Source organism: Podarcis cretensis, assembly GCF_951804945.1.
Source record: "Podarcis cretensis genome assembly, chromosome: 6".
Lineage (NCBI taxonomy): Eukaryota > Metazoa > Chordata > Lepidosauria > Squamata > Lacertidae > Podarcis > Podarcis cretensis.
This window is the reverse complement of record NC_137175.1, coordinates 34,740,656-34,759,771: the sequence shown is the minus strand read 5'-3', so window position 1 is coordinate 34,759,771 and position 19,116 is coordinate 34,740,656. Positions and strand designations below refer to the sequence as shown.

The 19,116-nt window shown below is 40.6% G+C and overlaps 1 protein-coding gene across 1 annotated transcript in view; it reads left to right on the top strand.

Annotated features, from left to right (window-relative positions):
• The window catches only part of PKP1 (plakophilin 1), a 48,093-nt gene extending 29,716 nt beyond the window's left edge, over positions 1-18,377 (top strand). The window contains exons 4-14 of the mRNA XM_079981890.1: positions 1,154-1,298; positions 4,357-4,564; positions 5,582-5,759; positions 9,031-9,145; positions 9,318-9,473; positions 9,743-9,919; positions 10,440-10,593; positions 11,431-11,617; positions 12,847-12,931; positions 13,612-13,715; positions 14,968-18,377. Coding sequence (XP_079838016.1) covers positions 1,154-1,298; positions 4,357-4,564; positions 5,582-5,759; positions 9,031-9,145; positions 9,318-9,473; positions 9,743-9,919; positions 10,440-10,593; positions 11,431-11,617; positions 12,847-12,931; positions 13,612-13,683 — 1,477 coding nt within the window. The 3' untranslated portion in view covers positions 13,684-13,715; positions 14,968-18,377. The remainder of the gene's footprint in view (positions 1-1,153; positions 1,299-4,356; positions 4,565-5,581; positions 5,760-9,030; positions 9,146-9,317; positions 9,474-9,742; positions 9,920-10,439; positions 10,594-11,430; positions 11,618-12,846; positions 12,932-13,611; positions 13,716-14,967) is intronic.
• Positions 18,378-19,116: the final 739 nt, after the last annotated feature.

Sequence of the window (19,116 nt, the reverse complement as noted above, 5' to 3'; positions counted from 1 at the left end):
GCTATCTACGGTGCCATGCTGCAGCTCCTAGTCAAAACTCCAAGACAAAATAACTTAAGCATGTAGCTATGTACATTCACATTTCCAAGGTCTACAGGTATACAACCATGGTTTTTTTTCTTGGGGTCCTCAAGGGTATGCAGTACTGGCATATTCTCCCCCCCCCCCAACAAATGTTAAAAGTGTGGCACTTATTGTAACAACTTCGTGGTGAGTACCAGCACCTTTTTTCTTATAAGCACTGCTTATAATGATTGTGTTGGTACAGAATTATCCTATGCTACCCAACTCTTGGGTGGTAGCAAGTACTTTGGGACCATAACACTTGATTGGAAGCCGCCCAGAGTGGCTGGGGAAACTCAGCCAGATGGGTGGGGTATAAATAAATTATTATTATTATTATTATTATTATTATTATTATTATTTAGAATGAGGTAAAATTGCATTGCTGCCGTGCAAGCCAGATGTCTTAGAAGATTGTTCACTTGGTCCTTTCCCTTAGTTTGCTATCCAGTTGGATAACTTCTATACTGGGGTCTAGTTAGGTGGGTGAGTAGAAGAGAATGACAGGACAATTTTATGCTAAAATAGGAACTGAAGAGGAAATGAGGCTGGATTATGGCTAAAAGGGATGAGGATGGGATAAAGGTTTTGACCCTTTAATTTAGGTGAATCATTTACATCAGGCATAGGCAAACTCCGGCCCTCCAGATGTTTGGGACTACGATTCCCATCATCCCTAGCTAACAGGACCGGTGGTCAGGGATGATGGGAATTGTAGTCCCAAACATCTGGAGGGCCGGAGTTTGCCTATGCCTGATTTTACATTATGGGAAGTGGTGTCCATTCAATATGGTACAGAAGAGATGGTGGGATGGTTTTATTGAGCAAGGAGGTAGCTAGAATCTTAACTTTAGTGTAATCTTGTTATTTTAATCTTATTGTTGTATATTTACAACTTTTGGGTTGATAGATAGTGTTTACATAGTTTACAGGGTGGGATTTATGCACTGTTCAGAGTTCCTGTACTTCCCTGTTAATACTTGTCACCTAGATAAGAAGAGGATGTAACTCATTTTTAGCTCTTCCACTATTTTGCTATTAAACGGCTAGGAATCTGTGAATGACATTTCCTTCCCCTTTTAATGTTTAGAATAGTCAATGATGAGATGGATTATGGAGCAATGACTATTCAGAAAGCCATCCAGTTCCTGTGTTCTTCAGATGAGAAGTACCATGCCATGGGGGCTTACTACCTGCAGCACACCTGTTTTCAAGATGAATCTGCCAAGCAAGAGGTAAAGTTATCCCTGACTACTTCAGCTGTGTGTGGCTTTGTAGGAGATGCTTTAATGTGTGGAATTATGTCAGGACTCGTGTTTCCTGTAGCTCCACCAGAAAGAAGAGGAAGTCAGATTGGGAAGAGGTATCTTGTCCATTCAACACTAAGAGGTAATACTAGGGGTATAAAGGGGGCTTCACCATTAGTGCATTGGGTGCGCTTTTTGGGTAGGGATTAGGCACACACAAAGCTCTACTTCTCTGCAAATAACTTACGTTTAAACTTCCAGACATACAACTGTTCAGAGCATCAGCATCTGACTTCAAAATTCTTGGCATAGGTTCAGATGTGGTTATTTGAATTGATGCAGATGCATATGAGTGATTATGTTTTTGGGGTTATTTCCAGGTAATGATAATTGAAATATAGTTGTTTTAAATTTATGTTTTCAAGAACTGTGTCAGAAATGCAAATACAACTGAGAAAACTTTCATTTTGAGTATTTGACTTCTAAAACAGCACCAACGTTAGCATGCATCAGTCAGATCCCATAAATGTATCAAAATTCAGCTTCAAAACAGTTAGGATATCCACTTTTGTTCCTTCAGAACAAATTGGTTATCTAATTCTGAAATTCTCACTGACCACACTTGGAATACTGTGTCCAATTCTGGGCATCACAATTTAAGAAGGATGTTGACAAGCTGGAACGTGTGCAGAGGAGGGTGACCAAGATAATCAAGGGTCTGGAAACTAAGCCTTATGAAGAGCGTTTGAAGGAGCTGGGTATGTTTAGCCTGGAAAAGAGGAGGCTGAGAGGAGATATGCTAGCTACCTTCAAATATCTTAAGGGTTGTCACGTGGAGGAAGGAGTATGCATGTTTTCCCCTGCTCTGGAGTGTAGGACCTGAACCAATGGCTTCATGTTTCAAGAAAGGAGATTCTGGCTAGACATTTGGAAAAACTTTCTGAAAGTAAGAGCTGTTCCACAGTGGAACAGACTCTCACAAGAGGTGGTGGACTCTCCTTCCTTGGAGGTTTTTAAACAGAGGTTGGCTGGCCATCTGTCATGGATGCTTTAGTTGAGATTCCTGCATTGCAGGGGCTTGGACTAGATGACCCTTGGGGTCCCTTCCAACTCTAAGGTTCTATGATTCTATGAAAGTAAGCTGTCAGACAAATACCCTCCCCCTACCCATGCAAATAAGAGACCAATGAGGCTGGTTTGGGGGTCAAAACACTCCATAACTTTATTGAATACAGATGAAAGAGGTTTGGCTTGTGCATGAGGCAATCAAAATACTTCCGGCCCAACTACTGGAAGTGACGAGTGGCCAATCCAGATGGGGGTTTCTAAGATTTACATCAAATAGGGTGGCCCCTGCAGGGATCGCTGTCTGGGAGAGTGCCTTCGGCCCTGGAACCCACCTGGGCATGCAGACATGGCCACTCCCCCTGGATCCCTTTAACGGGATACCCCAGCTTTTGGAGGGGCTGATGGAGACTACAACCTCCCCTCCATCCAAAACAAAGGATTGGCCCAATGCCCAACCAGTTATGATGATTGCTATGAGGTAGGCAAAACCACTAGGTCAGTGCCAGTTAGCCCGGTGGGCAAATTCCAACCCGGCCCCCTTAAAGAACAGCAACCACCATAGCCACAACAAAGTCATTGACTATAAGCTTAAACCGAGGGTGGGTGTGCAGGGGGGGAAAGCTGCTGAAGGAACAAATAGGTAGTGCCCCAGGTGTGAGTTGTTTAAATGGGCAAGGGGTGGATGCAAGGGAAGTCTACCTGCTCCATTGGCTCTGCCCCCTAGCACGGCCCAAGTCCCGAGCCTGCATCCCCATTAGCCAAAGCTGGGTGCAGGCCAGGATCCAGTTAATATTATTATTCATATTATCATGCCATTAACAAAAATGATACTTTACTGAATAACATAACCATGCTGTCTTCATGGGTATATCCTTTTCCAAAATTTACTCAGAACAAACTTGCAATGAGGGCAAATAAATCTTGCACACTTTTGGAAAAAGTACCTGTTTGGGACATATAATTTGTTCTAATATCAAACAATAATGCCTATCCACTAGGCAATGGAAGGAGCGAGATAAAAAGTATTTGAGGAATAAATATGACCAGTAGGAAAGCACTTATTCTGAATTATTTTTTATTTATAAAAAGTATTTCTATAGTGCCATGTCATAAAATATCAGTGCAGTGATCCTGATTAATTGCCTGTCCAACAACTTAAACAATTTGCAATAAACAGTTGTTTATATTTACTTTCTACATCATGACTAGTCTGGCTTTCCTAGAGCAGCACCCATTTCCTCTTTAACACATAAGCTTTCCAGTCTCACTTCCACCTTTTCAAATAATATTGTACAAGGGTCATTGAACCAAGTGAGGTCTAGACCAGAGCTTTCAGCAGTCAACGAACAAGAGCACACCCTTTCCCTTACGGTACATGGCATGTTGGAACTTAGACTGCTATCACCTGAACTGATGAATTGCAGAAACTGCCCTGACTCATCAGCAAAGCGTTCCTTCCTTCACGTATAGTGAGTGACCTCTGCACCAAGGTGGCTTTTGAACCAATCAAAAGCATTGGTTCATTATTTTAAAGGAAGAAGACATTTTGGGCCCCAAGGAACACTCTATAAACTCTTAATGCTATCATGTGCAATAGGAAGCAGCAGTTTATGCATGCAATAAAACCTACTATATGGGGCACATATACATATATAGGGGGAGGGCGTTATTGTTTTGTTTTTGTTTTTATTATGTACTTTGTCATGTGTTTATTATGTTTATATTATGTATTATGTATTTTTATTTTGTATTTTTATGCTGTGAACTTCCCTGAGCTCTACAGATGAAGGGAAGTATACAGATTTAATAAATAAATTAAATGAATGAATATTCACAGTAAAGCCAGTAGTAGTTCAACACTGGTCACTGCAATGAGTATATGTTAACCTTCAACACGAATGCTTCCTATCTGCAGAAAAAACAAGAGAGGTTTCTAAACAGTTTTGATCAACAAACATTTAAATCCCTTCTTTGTTAGGTCTATCGGCTTGGTGGCATTTCCAAGCTTATTGAGCTTCTGCGCAGCCCAGATGAGAACGTGCAACAGGCTGCAGCTGGGGCCCTCCGAAACTTAGTTTTCAGAAATCCAACCAACAAGCTAGAAACCCGCCGTCAGAATGGAATTCGAGAATGTGTGAGCCTCCTGAGAAGGACTGGGAGCACAGAGATACAGAAGCAGCTGACAGGTACCCCCACCCTTTTATACCAATGTTGGAGCAACTGGAACAGTAAATCACTAATACAAATTAGTACATAAATATTGGGTTGTGTCCAACAAAGGTTTCCCATTAGTGCAAGGATTTATACCTTCACAATGCAACTTCTTCCATCTCTTCACTGTGCTCCCTGTGCTACCCACCAAAACCTGAACAGATTGGGGAGAGAAGAGGAAGTCTTGTTGTGCAGGTGGAAGCCCTCAATATAGGTAACCTAAAATTGACTAAACTTCAATATATTTGTATACAGTGGTACCTTGGTTTACGAACTTAATCCATTCCAGAAGTACGTTCTTAAACCAAATCCGTTCCCTAATGAGGCCTCCCTCCGCCGGTGCCCTTCCACCATTCGGATTCCGTTTGTAGACCGAGGTAAAGTTCACAAGCCAGAACACTACTTCCGGTTTTGCGGAGTTCGTAGACCGAATAATTCATAAACAGGACAGTTTGTAACCTGAGGTACCACTGTATTGGAAAACCTCAGTATTGGTGCTTTTTCATTTAATGCAGCAAGTGGAAGAGAAGTTGGAATTTAATAAAGAAACACTATCAGTTTGTTAAAAGGAAAGACAATCTTCTAGACTGATATTTTGGTTCCCTGGTTTTTTTCTTCCCTATCCCAGTAACACACCAGAACAGAAATAATGCTATGTGGGATCAGAGATTTCAGGCCCAGTAGACGTAGATTCCCAGTATCATTCATAAGCAGGCAGTGAGGCAGGTAGAATTTATTTTAACATGACTGTAGCTTGAATGCCTTCCATGAACATTTGGAGACTCACTTTCAGAATACCTATTAGTTTTACAGTTTCCTCTTGAATCCCTATTTAGGGAAGTTTTTAATGTCTGAAATTGTATTCTGTTTTTAATGTTCTGCTGGGAGCTGCCCAGAGTGGGTGGGTATAAATAATAAAATTATTATTATTATGAATCCAAATGAGAATGACAGGAAGCTATAGCAATGTGTCTCATGTATTTGCTTTCCAGGATTGCTCTGGAACTTATCGTCCACAGATGAACTGAAAGAAGATTTAATACATGAAGCTCTTCCTGTTCTGACTGATCGTGTTATTATTCCTTTTTCTGGCTGGTCTGATGGTGTTAGTACTAGATCAAGAGAAATTATTGACCCAGAGGTATTCTTCAATGCCACTGGCTGTCTGAGGTAGGTCAACAGACATATTAGTATTTTGATCATACTGAAAAAACTGAGGTGCATTTATGTTATGTATGTAATTTAGAATGTTGATATACTGTCTTTTATCAATGATTTCAAGTCAGTATACAAAAATTAAAGCAACAAAACAAATAATGCAGGAAAGTGCAATTAAGAGTCCAAGAGTTTAAAAATTTTAAGAAACAAAGAATAGCCATATTGGTCAACAATAAACTCTCAGAAATTGTCTACAATTGGGACAACCCCAAAAGTCGCTAGAATGTTGCAAGCATTTCACATTCCAGCAGTGGGATTTGAAGTTTAAAAATTTAAGATAAAAGAAATTTTTAAAAGCTTGGGTGAATTGAAAGGTTTTTGCTTGTCACTTAAAATTCAATATATACCAGGCATACCATTGCTGGGTAGAGCAATCCATTGTAGAGCTCCATGTCTGAAAAAGACTTGGAACTGTAAGCCAAAATTCCAATGAAAGTGGTATTTCGAGAAGGTCATTGATTCGCTGCTTTTGGTTCCCTATTCTAGTAACAAACCAGAATGAAAATAGGGACTGGACTCAGAGATTTCAGGCCCAGTAGATGCAAATTCCCAGTATCATTGATAAGCATGTGAAGTGTGGTAGTTTGAGCACAAAGCTATTTACGGTTGTAAAGGTTAAAAGGTTAAGTGCCAGCCTTTAAATTGACAGACAGTGAAGTTCCTTTAAGTTTGCATCAAGCACTGTCCGATTCTGCCCAAAATGAAGCTTCTCAACCATTCTCATTGCAGTCATCTAGATGTATTTGTGTTGTATGCATAAAGACTGGAGGCGCAGGTACCAGGTGTGTGCTGGTACTCTGACCAAAAGTTCTTCACCTGCATGTTAAAAAACACATAAACCTTCTGCTTGCTCCTCATTGAATTTTAATGACTGCCTCTGGCAATGACTTTCCTTTGAATTGCCCTCCATATTGGTTTTCTTCAGTAGATTCCCTAGTCCTCTACAACCACCCACTTTTAAACTGTAGGAAGCCTCTTAGTTAGCATGCAATAGTTTTATTCATGTTTAGGAAAAGCTAACAAACTCCTTGGCATGAACGTATTAGTCCTGACTTGCAGTTTCTCTTACTGATCTCCAGCAATGCTCGGCTGCCAGCATCTGAGAATCACTGAATGAGCCAATGGAAGAGCTACACAATTAGAAGTTCACCCTTAGGGGATTGAGCAGCAGCCTCAAACACACACATGAACTAAAAGTACCATTGTTTGCTGAAATGAAAAAGATGAACTGCATCAGCGACTGCAGCTTTCTTGGTCCAAGGGTCTAACAAGCTGATATAAGCAGCTTGTAAACGCACAGTACAATAGTAAATTATTTCCATTCTTGCTTAGGTAGATAATGGAGAGAGAGCTCCCTTATAAAATGACTCAGTGCAAAATGGAAGCATTCCAAGCTCCATATCTTCAAACCTTTGGGAGTCTGAAGGGAAAACAGTAAAAATAGCTCCATAGTGATCTTAAAACTAGTTAGGGCTTGTTTGTGTATCAGAAATGGTCTCTGTTAAAAAATAATAATCTCAGCATCTTGACACAGTATTGTGAAGTAAGCCTCTTGTGAGAAAAAACAGTGTCTTGAAGACGTTAGCTATAACCATCCAAACAGCACTATTTCCTTTGATCAAACAAAATATTTGCATTTGCCCTCAAACATTTTGAAAGATTGTTTCGTCTTAATGGTTGTGTTATGAAACTTGGCAGGCATCAGACTTAATGGTAATTTAGCTGAGCAAAAGGTGATGAGTTTGAGCTATTGAAAGGAGAAAGTTCTCAGACTCCCTTGCAACCCCTGGAAAACCAACCAGAATTGTTAAATTAAATACAGTGGTACCCTGGTTCTCAAACTTAATCCGTTCCAGAAGTCCGTTCCAAAACCAAAGCATTCCCAAACCAAGGCGCACTTTCCCATAGAAAGTAATGCAAAATGGATTAATCTGTTCCAGCCTTTTAAAAACGACCCCTAAAACAGCTATTATAACATGGATTTTACTATATAATGAGACCATTGATCAATAAAATGAAAGCAATAATCAATGTACTGTACTATAAAATAAATAAGACAGTATTGTAGATTAAAAATTTTTTTAAAAAATTCTTACCTGCACTGATGATAGTCATTGTTTGGATGGAGGGCTTTTATCTATTTCCTTAGTCACACAATCAATCAATCAAACAGTAGCTGAACTGGGTTCCACACAATTAACTGGAAAAGCCTCAAAAACAAAAACACAAAATAAATAACAAAAACAAAAGCACCAAACTTAATCCATTCCAGAAATCTGTTTGACTTTCAAAATGTTTGAAAACCAAGGTGCAGGTGCCCCAGAAACAATAGCCAACAGCCGCATTGGATGTTGGCTTCCAAAAAATGTTTGAAAACCGGAACACTTACTTCTGGGTTTTTGGCGTTTGAGAACCAAGGTGTCTGAGTACCAAGGGGTTTGAGAACCAAGGTACCACTGTACTTGGATTAATGAACTTTCAGATATTATATTCACCCCCTTAAAAACATTATTTTTGAATAGTTATTTAAATGATTAGAATCAGCTAATATTAAAGCACCCTGTTTCTCTCAGCATATGCAGCTTTTGGGACCAAGCTAGACCCAATGCTAAAGGCATTATTAGAAGACCTGGCTGTGTACACACTCCCTTTTACTTTGCACCCAGTGTGCTCCCACCGCTGGTTTTGAAAGCAGTGTACATTCCACATTAGCCACAATCCATACCTATCCTGTATCTGTCCTGCCATTCTTTATGAAATACACCATTTTGATGTGTCATCTCGCCCCCCCCCCCCAAATCATCTTTAATCCAAATTGAGCAAAAGAAAGACTGAGATGTGTTTGAAGCCAGTAATATGTACACAGCCGATATTGGGCTTAAAAAGAAAAAGGAAAGTTAATAGTAGATATTGCAGATGATTTTCATTGAGGACGACAGCATGTGGGGAGGGGAGGTTTAACCATTTATTCCCCAGCTGTGATCCCAGCTATTAGCTTTAGAAAGAAAGCTGCCATGAAGCTAACAGTTGTGCTTAGGAGCACATCTATTTTGTGGAATAGGTCTGCGATATATTCCACATGCTCCCTGTATAGGAGAATTTCACCCTCATTGAATCAAAGAGAACAAGAGAGAGATTGGTGAGTGCAGGACAAGAGTAACTGAGGTGCCTGACTGATCTGATTACTTCTCCCTTTGATTTATAAAATGTGTCTTCCCTCTAGGAACCTGAGTTCTGCAGATGTTGGACGTCAGACCATGAGAAACCACCCTGGACTGATTGACTCTGTAATGGCTTATTCTCAGAACTGTGTGGCTGCCAACCGGCCAGATGACAAGGTACAAGTCAGACGTTCATCAGCTGATATAACTCTTGTTAACATTGCCAGAATTGTAAACCCAGAATTATTTTTACAGCAATGTCTTTTTTTAAAGAATCCTGCCCCCTGTAAAGTATTTATGCACTGACAACTGAGAGAAGTGACTGGTTATCTCGTTTTCTTTGTTTTAGTCTGTGGAGAACTGCATCTGTATCCTTCACAATCTGTCCTACCGCCTTGACGCTGAGGTGCCTAATAAATACACGCAGCTCAACCACATGGCCAGGAACAGTTACACAGACAAAACCCTGACTGGCTGCTTCAACAACAGAGGTGGAAAACTGGAGGTGAGATTTGGTGCATAGAGCTACATCATTGCCTTGTGTTAAAGGCAACATTGGATGACGATTATTTCAATTTCTTGCCCGCCTTTCACCATAAAGTCCCAGGGTGGATTTCAGAATTCAAAAATGCAATATTCAAAAACCGTTTAATATTAGTTTTGTGTAATAAATAGGTAAAATGGGGTTCTTTTGCAAAACATGGGTTAAAAAAGGGGGTTCTTTTGTAAAACTTCAACTTCTTAGATATTTTAATTATTCTTATTTACCCTTAGTATGATGACTATGACCTACCTCTTCCTGAAGAGGACTATAAACCCAGAGGGTCCAGCTGGTTGTACCATTCAGATGCCATCCGCACATATCTGTCTCTAATGGACCAGAGCAAGAAAGATGCCACCCTGGAGGCCTGTGCTGGAGCCCTGCAAAATCTGACTGCAAGCAGAGGACTGGTAAATGCATTATTTTGCCCTCCACATCTGGTTAGACATCTGGAAAAGCACTTTGTTAACTGATGATAGTAGACACTCTGTGTATGATGTATGCTGGCTGTCAGAAGCTTAAAGCTGTCTAGCTGGCAGAGATAAGACTCCAAGCTCCCAGCCAGTTCCAAACCATTTGATTTATTTGACAAAGTTCAAACGTACATCTCCAGCGTTTCAATTAGCGTCCTTCCCCTTGTGCACAGTTGCTGCCTCTAATCTTTCTTCTTCCTTTTCCGCACCCAGCATGCAAGTCTGCGAAAACTCCTCCCCTTACTTCCTCTGTGTACAGAATGACTTGTTCCCAGCTCATCCTCCTCCCCCTCTACGTCAGACCCACTGTCAGACGAGAAGCTGCTGATAATCTCTTTAGGCTCTCTATAACTGCTGGTTTCTGTCCTTTCATCTTTTCCCGTTTGCCTCTCCCTGACACTGGCTATCACCCCAAAACTCTAGAAATAAGAAATGCCTAATTATTTATTTTTTCTAGATGTCAAATGCAATGAGCCAGTTGATTGGTCTAAAGGAGAAAGGTTTGCCCCGTATAGCACGCCTTCTGCAGTCCAATAATGCTGAAGTAGTTCGCTCTGGAACATCCTTGCTGAGCAATATGTCTCGACACCCTATTCTACACAAAACAATGGGTAGGCACCATTTTGTATTCTACCTATTTTCCTTTCTTTACATTCACACACTTTTCTTCATAGATGTCATTTCTTTTCAAAAGCCCCACTCTGCTAAATGATCAGAGTGTTTAAATCTCTTCTATCACAATACAGTGGTACCTCGGGTTAAGTACTTAATTCGTTCCAGAGGTCCGTTCTTAACCTGAAACTGTTCTTAACCTGAAGCACCACTTTAGTTAATGGGGCCTCCTGCTGCTGCCGCGCCCCCGGAGCACAATTTCTGTTCTCATCTTGAAGGAAAGTTCTTAACCTGAGGTACTATTTCTGGGTCTGTAACCTGAAGCGGACATAACCTGAAGCATATGTAGCCAGAGGTACCACTGTAAAGTGTTCATTGGTGAGAAGCTGGTTCAATATTTTTCTGTTCTCATCCAGTTTTGTGCTTTCATGTTTGTTCAAGAGCAGCAGGTCTATCTAATGATCTAAAAAGCAACTGAGAATAAGCAATGAATTATTTACCCTCTGGATGATGCTATCTCTCTCATGTAAAATGCTGTTGGTTGGGGTTGAGGGGGCAGGTGTGTTAGGTTAGGCTTGGTGCCCACAGTCACAGCTACATGAACTTCATCACTACCTGAAGCTGATCTGCTGTGGCTCTTCCCACCTGATAATTTTGCTTTTTAGCAAAACTGGGATCTGTTTCTACAACTCCCAAGGGTGACTAATATTCCCCTTATGCCCGATTGTAGACCTTATTGAGTAATGCTTATTTAGTTTCAGTAACCCTTTTGAGTTTTAGACAACTCAATAGCTTTTTTTAGTTGTATTTAATGGTAAACTGTTTCTGCTCTTCAGCTAATCAGGTGCTCCCAGATGTGACTCGTCTCCTGGCCCTCCAGGCTCCAGGTTCCAGCAACTATGGGGACATTATGACATCTGCTTGCTACACACTGAGGAACCTAATCATGTCCAATCCACAAATGGCCAAGCCCTACCTGACAGGCAGCTTGATAAATAATGTTGTAGGCCTATGCCGTAATGGGTGAGTAATGATGATGAAAAGTGGGCAAATGAGAGATTTGAACCATGCTTTGAGTATATCCCTTTCTTTGCATATCATATATATGTGCAGCTTAGAACTTTTCCATTTCTAATTTATTTATTGCAGAACACTGACACCTCACCATAAGCATGTTTAAAAGCTGTGGTTAGTGTGAGTCTCAGATACTGAGTTTGTTTTCCTAAACCACTGATGGGAAACCTGTGGTCCTCTTGTCGTTATTTGATTCCAGTTTCCATCAGGCCCAGCCAGCATGGCCAATAGTCAGAGATGATGGGCTTTATAAAGCTCCTCAGCGCTGCCCTTAACTTTGAACCTAGACACTCATTAATACCATGGAATGGGGTTGGTGGTGGCTGCTGTCTACTGAATGGCATTTTAAACTTTGGCTATTGTAGCTTATTTTGTAAACTACATTCTGAAGATTTGCATGTAACACTAAACCAAGATTTAGCACTTCAATGCTGAGCCAGGGGGAGGAGTACAGAAAGAAGAAATGCCATAGTAGACCTGCAACAGCACATCAAACATGTCTTTCCCATATTGGTCTCTACAACCTCAGCAGATGCTATAACTCTCCAGTGGTTTGAATTCATCCCCAAAGGCCTACTAAATCAAATTATTATTATTATTATTATTATTATTATTATTATTATTATTATTTATTATTTATATCCCGCCTATCTGGGCGGCTTCCAACAAAATATTAAAATACAATAGTCTGTCAAATATTAAAAGCTTCCCTAAACAGGGCTGCCTTCAGATGTCTTCTAAAAGTCTGGTACTTGTTTTTCTCTTTGACATCTGATGGAAGGGCGTTCCACAGGGCAGGTGCCACTACCAAGAAGGTTCCCTGTAACTTGACTTCTTGCAGTGAGGGAACTACCAGAAGGCCCTTGGTGCTGGACCTCAGTGTCTGGGTGGAACAATGGGGGTGGAGACACTCCTTCAGGTATACTGGATCGAGGCCATTTTATATATATATATATATATATATATATATATATATATATATATATATAATATACCTATATATAATATACCTATATAAAATCTGTTTAAAACACAACAATAATTACAATAAAAACTAGTCAATTTCCAAAGGCCTGTTGGAACAAGAAAGTCTTTACCTGCCAGCAGAAGAACAGCAAGAAAGTTGTTGTCATCCATCTTTTTCTGGAAAGCTCATTTGCCTTCTTTCTTTTCTGTAGATCTTATCCAAAAGCAGCTGAAGCTGCTCGGATGCTGTTGTCTGACCTATGGTCAAACAGGGAGCTCCAAACTATACTAAAACAGGTAAGAGAATATTGTGGCCTTTTTCACTGTTTCTCATAAAACAGCATGGCACTTGGACAGCCCCACTCACATAATAAAAGATGTAGCTAGCCCTGTGGTGAATGTCTCCTAAGATCATAGAAACAGTGTTTTTTTAACAAAAAGTTGTGATGGTAAACTGTCTTGGAAAGCAGAGCTGTCATTTTGTTTCATTTCATACAGAATTGTTTTAGAGGCATCTCTTCTGGATGAAAAGGAATTACCTTTTCAGATCTTCAATATAAATAATATATGCTGTGACATATCTTCTTTTTTTTTAAAAAAAATGCAATGCATTTTCTAGTGCTTTGCTAGTTTTGCTCCTCTGGTCTGCTGATGGATGACAATTAAAAAGAAAGGAACAGAAAGATATACGTCGACTAATTGTGGACACAGAAGCAAAAAAATTCAGAAGCTTTGCAAAATGTTTTTGCATTTATATATGAGTTATTAAGTGAGGCTGCTAGAAGTCTTCAGTTGAAACCACTCTTGTTGTGCCTTAGAGAGTTTTACACGTGCAACATATATAGTTTGTGAGTGCATCCAGACATTTGCCTGAATTTGACTTCTCTCATGCTTATGTCATAACACTTGACTCCTCATAACATAATGGTTCTTCATCTGATTTATCCTTATGTGATCTACAACCTTCCATTCTGCAGCAAGGATATGATAGAAATATGATGGGATCCTTAACAGGAAGCACTCTCAGGACCCTTTCTTCAAGGTTCTAAGAAGATACCTTTCCTGCATGTTTGGCTTACAGGTAAACAACTGAATCAGACTTTCAAAGCTGGGGGGCGGGGACCTTAATCACTTCTAGATTAGCATCAATATGTGGGGCTGGTCAGTCATATCACTGCTGGGAGGTAGAGGGAGAGATGTGAGTTGATGGCCAGGTCAGCATGGTGCAAATAAACTGGTAGAAGCACTGGATTGGCTCTGCTGGTTTGTTTGCACCATGCCAACTTCTCCATTGCCTTCCCCCACAGCAGGTTGTTGTTGTTTAGTCGTGTTAGACTCTTCGTGACCCCATGAACCAGAGCACGCCAGGCACTCCTGTCTTCCACTGCCTCCCACAGTTTGGTCAAACTCATGCTGGTAGCTTCAAGAACACTGTCCAACCATCTCGTCCTCTGTCGTCCCCTTCTCCTTGTGCCCTCCATCTTTCCCAACATCAGGGTCTTTTCCAGGGAGTCTTCTCTTCTCATGAGGTGGCCAAAGTACTGGAGCCTCAGCTTCACAATCTGTCCTTCCAGTGAGCACTCAGGGCTAATTTCCTTAAGAATGAAGAGGTTTGATCTTCTTGCAGTCCATGGGACTCTCAAGAGTCTCCTCCAGCACCATAATTCAAAAGCATCAATTCTTCGGCAATCAGCCTTCTTTATGGTCCAGCTCTCACTTCCATACATCACTACTGGGAAAACCATGACTTTAAATAAGCAGCAGCAATACAACCAACTGGATGGCAGGGGAACACTCGCAGGCCACCAGATCATCCACTGCTGGGTACAGGACTCAAGGGAAACCTCTTATCTCCCCACCCCCCAAAAAAAGGTTGTACTTCAACAGGGTTATTAGTGGGTTAAGTTGCTGCCTTAAGAACTGGGACAAAGAGGGAGAAGTGAAGGATTATTTAGGGAGCATATAGCACCCTCCCATTCTGAGCGCACTGTGATCTGTGTGCAGCTATGAACTCATAGCTCAACAGAGAAGCAACAGGAAGAAGACTCAGTTGAGTTGTGTCCTATCAGGGGTGCCAACTTGAATAAATTGATCACATGATACAGTGTACACACACCATTTGAATGAGAATGCTCATCAACTTTGTGCGGGCACGGCCCCCTCAAATACTTTATGGTGGGGCTGAAGCCCCTAGGATTTGACTCCTATGTGTGTTATGTATCTCCTTCCACAGGTACAACTGCGCATTAAAGGCGCACAGGGGCATTTCTCAATATGTACATGAGGGACACTTGGAAATGACTAATTCTTCAGCCTTTTTCTTTTTCTTTCAGAGTTTGTGACTCTTTTCTGCCTAGAGGCCTCTGCCGTCAAGAAATTGTTTGGACATTAACATACACAGAGAGAGAATGTTGCCAGATTTCAAGACACTTGTAAAACTAGGTACAAAAGCTGTATTGTCTGGCATATCTTAAAATGTTCTAATGGCTGTTTTAAATATTTCTTTCTTTTTTTCTGGGGATAGGCTGGGAGGCTGGAGGTTAATGGTACTTGATGTCAATTGTTAGTATTTTTAAAAACAAACAAACGGGGGCTTACAATTTTGAGAGGTACGATGAATAAGTTAGACACCTACCTCTTAAAAGTTAAGAAACTTTTAAGGAGGTAGCACCTATGTATGTATATATTTAGTGGGTATACGTATATAGAGCAGGAGAAGTGGAATTCCAGTGTCACCAAAGGCATTTGGGTACCATTCAGTTGTCTAACAGGGCAATTCAATGTTTGTTTATTTGGAAAACTGAGTTCACTGGGGATTACTCCCATGAAAATGTGCACAGGATTGCACAACCTAAAGGGTTGGGAGTTAGCCCCATTGAACATAGCGTGGCTTCCTTCTTAATAACCATGCACAGGATAGTGCTTTAAGTCCTTTTTATTCCTCATTTCCAACAAATTGTGTAAAATTACTAATACCTTATGTGTTTATTTCTTTGTCAGTGGTCATTCTACATAGATAATTAGTATAGAGCTCCTGTTTTAGATTGCTGAAATTATTTCTCCCTAAACTTTACTGACATCACAGAGTTTCTTCTGCATTCATCTTTTTTGGGGGGGGGGGTGAGGGTGTGGGCGCCAGTTCTGCTTTCGTATTCCATTTTATGGCTAAGCATTTTTCTCCCTATAGGTCACTTAGTTTCCAAATCCCAAGAAGCAAATTCATGTCAGATAAATTTCTCCTGAATTGATTCTTGATAGTTTTTGAAAACTTTATTTTTTTACTATATATAAGTAATGGATTGTGTGGAAAACCCCCAAGGTCTTACTAAGGATATAATCTACCACAAGCTTCTATGTGGCTTTTCAAAAAAATTTGCTTCACCAAAGTCGGATTCTTGCTATTTCATAAATCCGTCAGCTGAACAGGTCTGCCGATATATACTCAGAAAAAAGAAAAATAGACGTGATCTACTCTTTGAGAATTCCTGTCATGTTCACTCAGTTGCACAAACAATTTCCTCTCACCCAATGGAACTTTCCTCTCCTCTCCTCTGCCCTCTGGGCCCCCAAGCCCCCTTCACAGGATCTTCCAAGCCTCTGAAGTAGATTTTGAAGATGTAGGGGGAGGTCATAGAACTGGATTGGGGGTGAAGAGAAAAGGAAAGAGAAACGCTCCATTGTGAGAACAGAAGTCTTCTGACTTCACTTTGAATGTACCCAGAGCCTTCTCCCAAGGCTCATGAGTAGGAACCAAAATGAAATTACAGTGTTTAACAAGTAGCTATGAAATCGAACTGTTTCTTGTCAGACCATTTTAGAAGCATGGGAGGAAAGGGATGGTGGTTTTCATTATTTTTTTAAAAAAGAAATATGTTCAAGCAGTTTCTGCTGGATCTAAAATGGATTTGCCCTATGCTTTTCGACTACCATTTCAGTCTTCACACCTCAGAGGCATCCTGTCATAGGTTTTTGTACGTTTTTCAGTGGTGTGTTGTAATACTCCTGGGGTGGTTATGGCATTTTGTAGAGGAGCTTTAGCTTGGGCAAATGGTGCGTCGTTATTCAGTGATAAAAGTACATTTATGAAAGCAAGTTGCTGTGTCATTCCAAATAAATGACAAAGGTAAGTTAATTCAAAGAAGTTGAGGGCGGGAAAGTTTCCTGCCCCCTCCTTCTCCCTGCAGATATTTGCAGTCTCCAGGTGGGGAACTCTCCAGAGGATGGGGGACTCTACTGCACCATGTAGAATGGCATGCAGGGGAAAAGGAGCCATCAGGCAGCTGAGAGAGCAGAGACCTAGGGAAGAAGTGAAGTCTTGGAAAGGAATACTGGGACAAGGAGTGGTACAGTATAATGGAGAGGAGTGGAGAGGAGTGGAGCTGAGAGGAGAGGGAGGTTTCCAAGAGAGAAAGAAACTAGGAAAGAGAATGGGCAGACAGGAAGGCTGCACATGGCCAGGAACTGTAGAAATTAACAGTGTTGCAATTTACCTTTGAATGAACCAATCAAATGTATCGGCAGTAGGTTTCTGGATTACATGTGCATCATCTCATCTTCATCAGTTGGATTGGTTCCAAGTTTTCAGAGGACCCTCAGCAAAATCAACTCCTGCCTAACTTACAGGGACATTATGCTGATGTTTAATTTCCCACAATGCCTATGTTGCATCAGTCCATGGTATTGTGGGAAATGTAAAAGTGGTGCCCAGTGTTGATTTAGAGTCCTGGCTGCTGGGGGGGGGGGTAGATGAGGGGGCAGGCACAGGTCACATGCCATTAGGAGGCCCTACCAGAGTCAGGTCCCAAGAGTTGCTGTGTGGTGATGCCAGACCTGGTCATGAACTACATTTTTAACATTTGATATTTTATAACGAAAAGCTACTAATAGTCTTAATAGTGTTCATATATGTAAGCATAAAGTGTGTGTCTACACATACACCAGATTTGTTAACAGAATGATTAGCAGAATGATTATCATTGAGTTAATAGAAGGCTTTGGCACAACTAGTCAGTTGTCAGATAATCAAGAACTACCTGTCATCTGCACTTGCCCTCCATAACCCAGTTTTGTCAATGTTTGGCATGTAGTAAGAGAATCCTTACCACTGGTATTGTTATGGTGTTTGGCAAGGCAAATTGATCTTGAAGAGATCTACATGAGCAGTAAAATCAAATGCTCTACAATGGCTCATGATCCCTGATCAGCCCTCTTCTCCTAAATTATTATCCAGAGAGAAATGGCTCCAGTGTATATATCATTTGCTAGCATGGAATGGATGGACAGAATATTATTTGCGAGGATGGGCTGAACATTTCTTTTGGCCCTGCCACATGAGAAGCAAGATGCAACAGGCTGATGTTTGCATAGGACATGAGTCATGTAAATAAATGCTAGAGCCTGTTATGACCTCAAGATAGCAAAAAGTGCTTACCTTATTAGGGCTTGCTTTGTTTTATGCATTCTAAAATGCTAGTCAAAGGATGTCTTGGATGTCCAATGCATCATTTCAGAAGGCTCATGGGCACAACTAGAAGAAATGAACTTTTGCAAGCTTACTCCTCTGTTGTATTAATTTACTACCTTTTATTACCACCCATATCACTAACCCAGCTATACAAAGTATTCTGTAATATATATGTACAAGAATTTCATGTCAACTTTGTTTTTTCCTGTACTGTATGTGTATTTGCTTCATTGGAACATCTGAAATCAATAAAGAGTTGGGAGATCTTTTAACTTTTCACCTTGGCTATTGTGCTTACTTTGCTTCTGTCTGCCACCAAATATATTGATAAATAAAGCAACTTACTTAAATAATTCAGTTTTCTTCATTCTGCAGTTAGTGGAACACTGTCCTTTCTTCTAAAGATCTCAAAACATATTTCCTATTATGCGCCATCAGCTTTGTGTAGCTTTAATGAAAGACAGAAGCAGGAGGACTATGGTAGTAGGTGAGGACATGCCTCAGTCTCACTATAGATCATAGCACTGTGTTTCTAGGAGCTGCTATCTATACTGCTTCTCCCTCAGCACATAAATACATTCTCACAAGCCAGTGGTGTATTTCAGCAACATGAACTCCTTAAGGAGGAGGAAGGTTATTCTTGGACTCCCAGCCTTGTGGAGCAGCTCAAAAAAAAGACTGTTTTCTTAAGGACAGTGGATATTCTTAGAGTTGGACTAATTCAAAAACATGGAAGAACATGGTCATGTAAAAAGGTAAAAGAGTATTAGGAAATGATTTATAATGAACTGGGGAAAATGTTTAAAATTACTTTTCCCCTGCCCAAACCAGAGTCCTTTCTCCTGAAAGGAGAAATCCCCAAATGTCAGAAAAGGTTTTTATGTATGCAGCAAGTGCAGCCCATGTTTTGTTTGAGCGAGGTCTCAACTAAAGAAGATTGGCAACTTAAGTTGACAGAATATGCACAACTTGCACATTTAACGTATAGAATAAGAGAGCAAGAAAATACTTTTAAAGA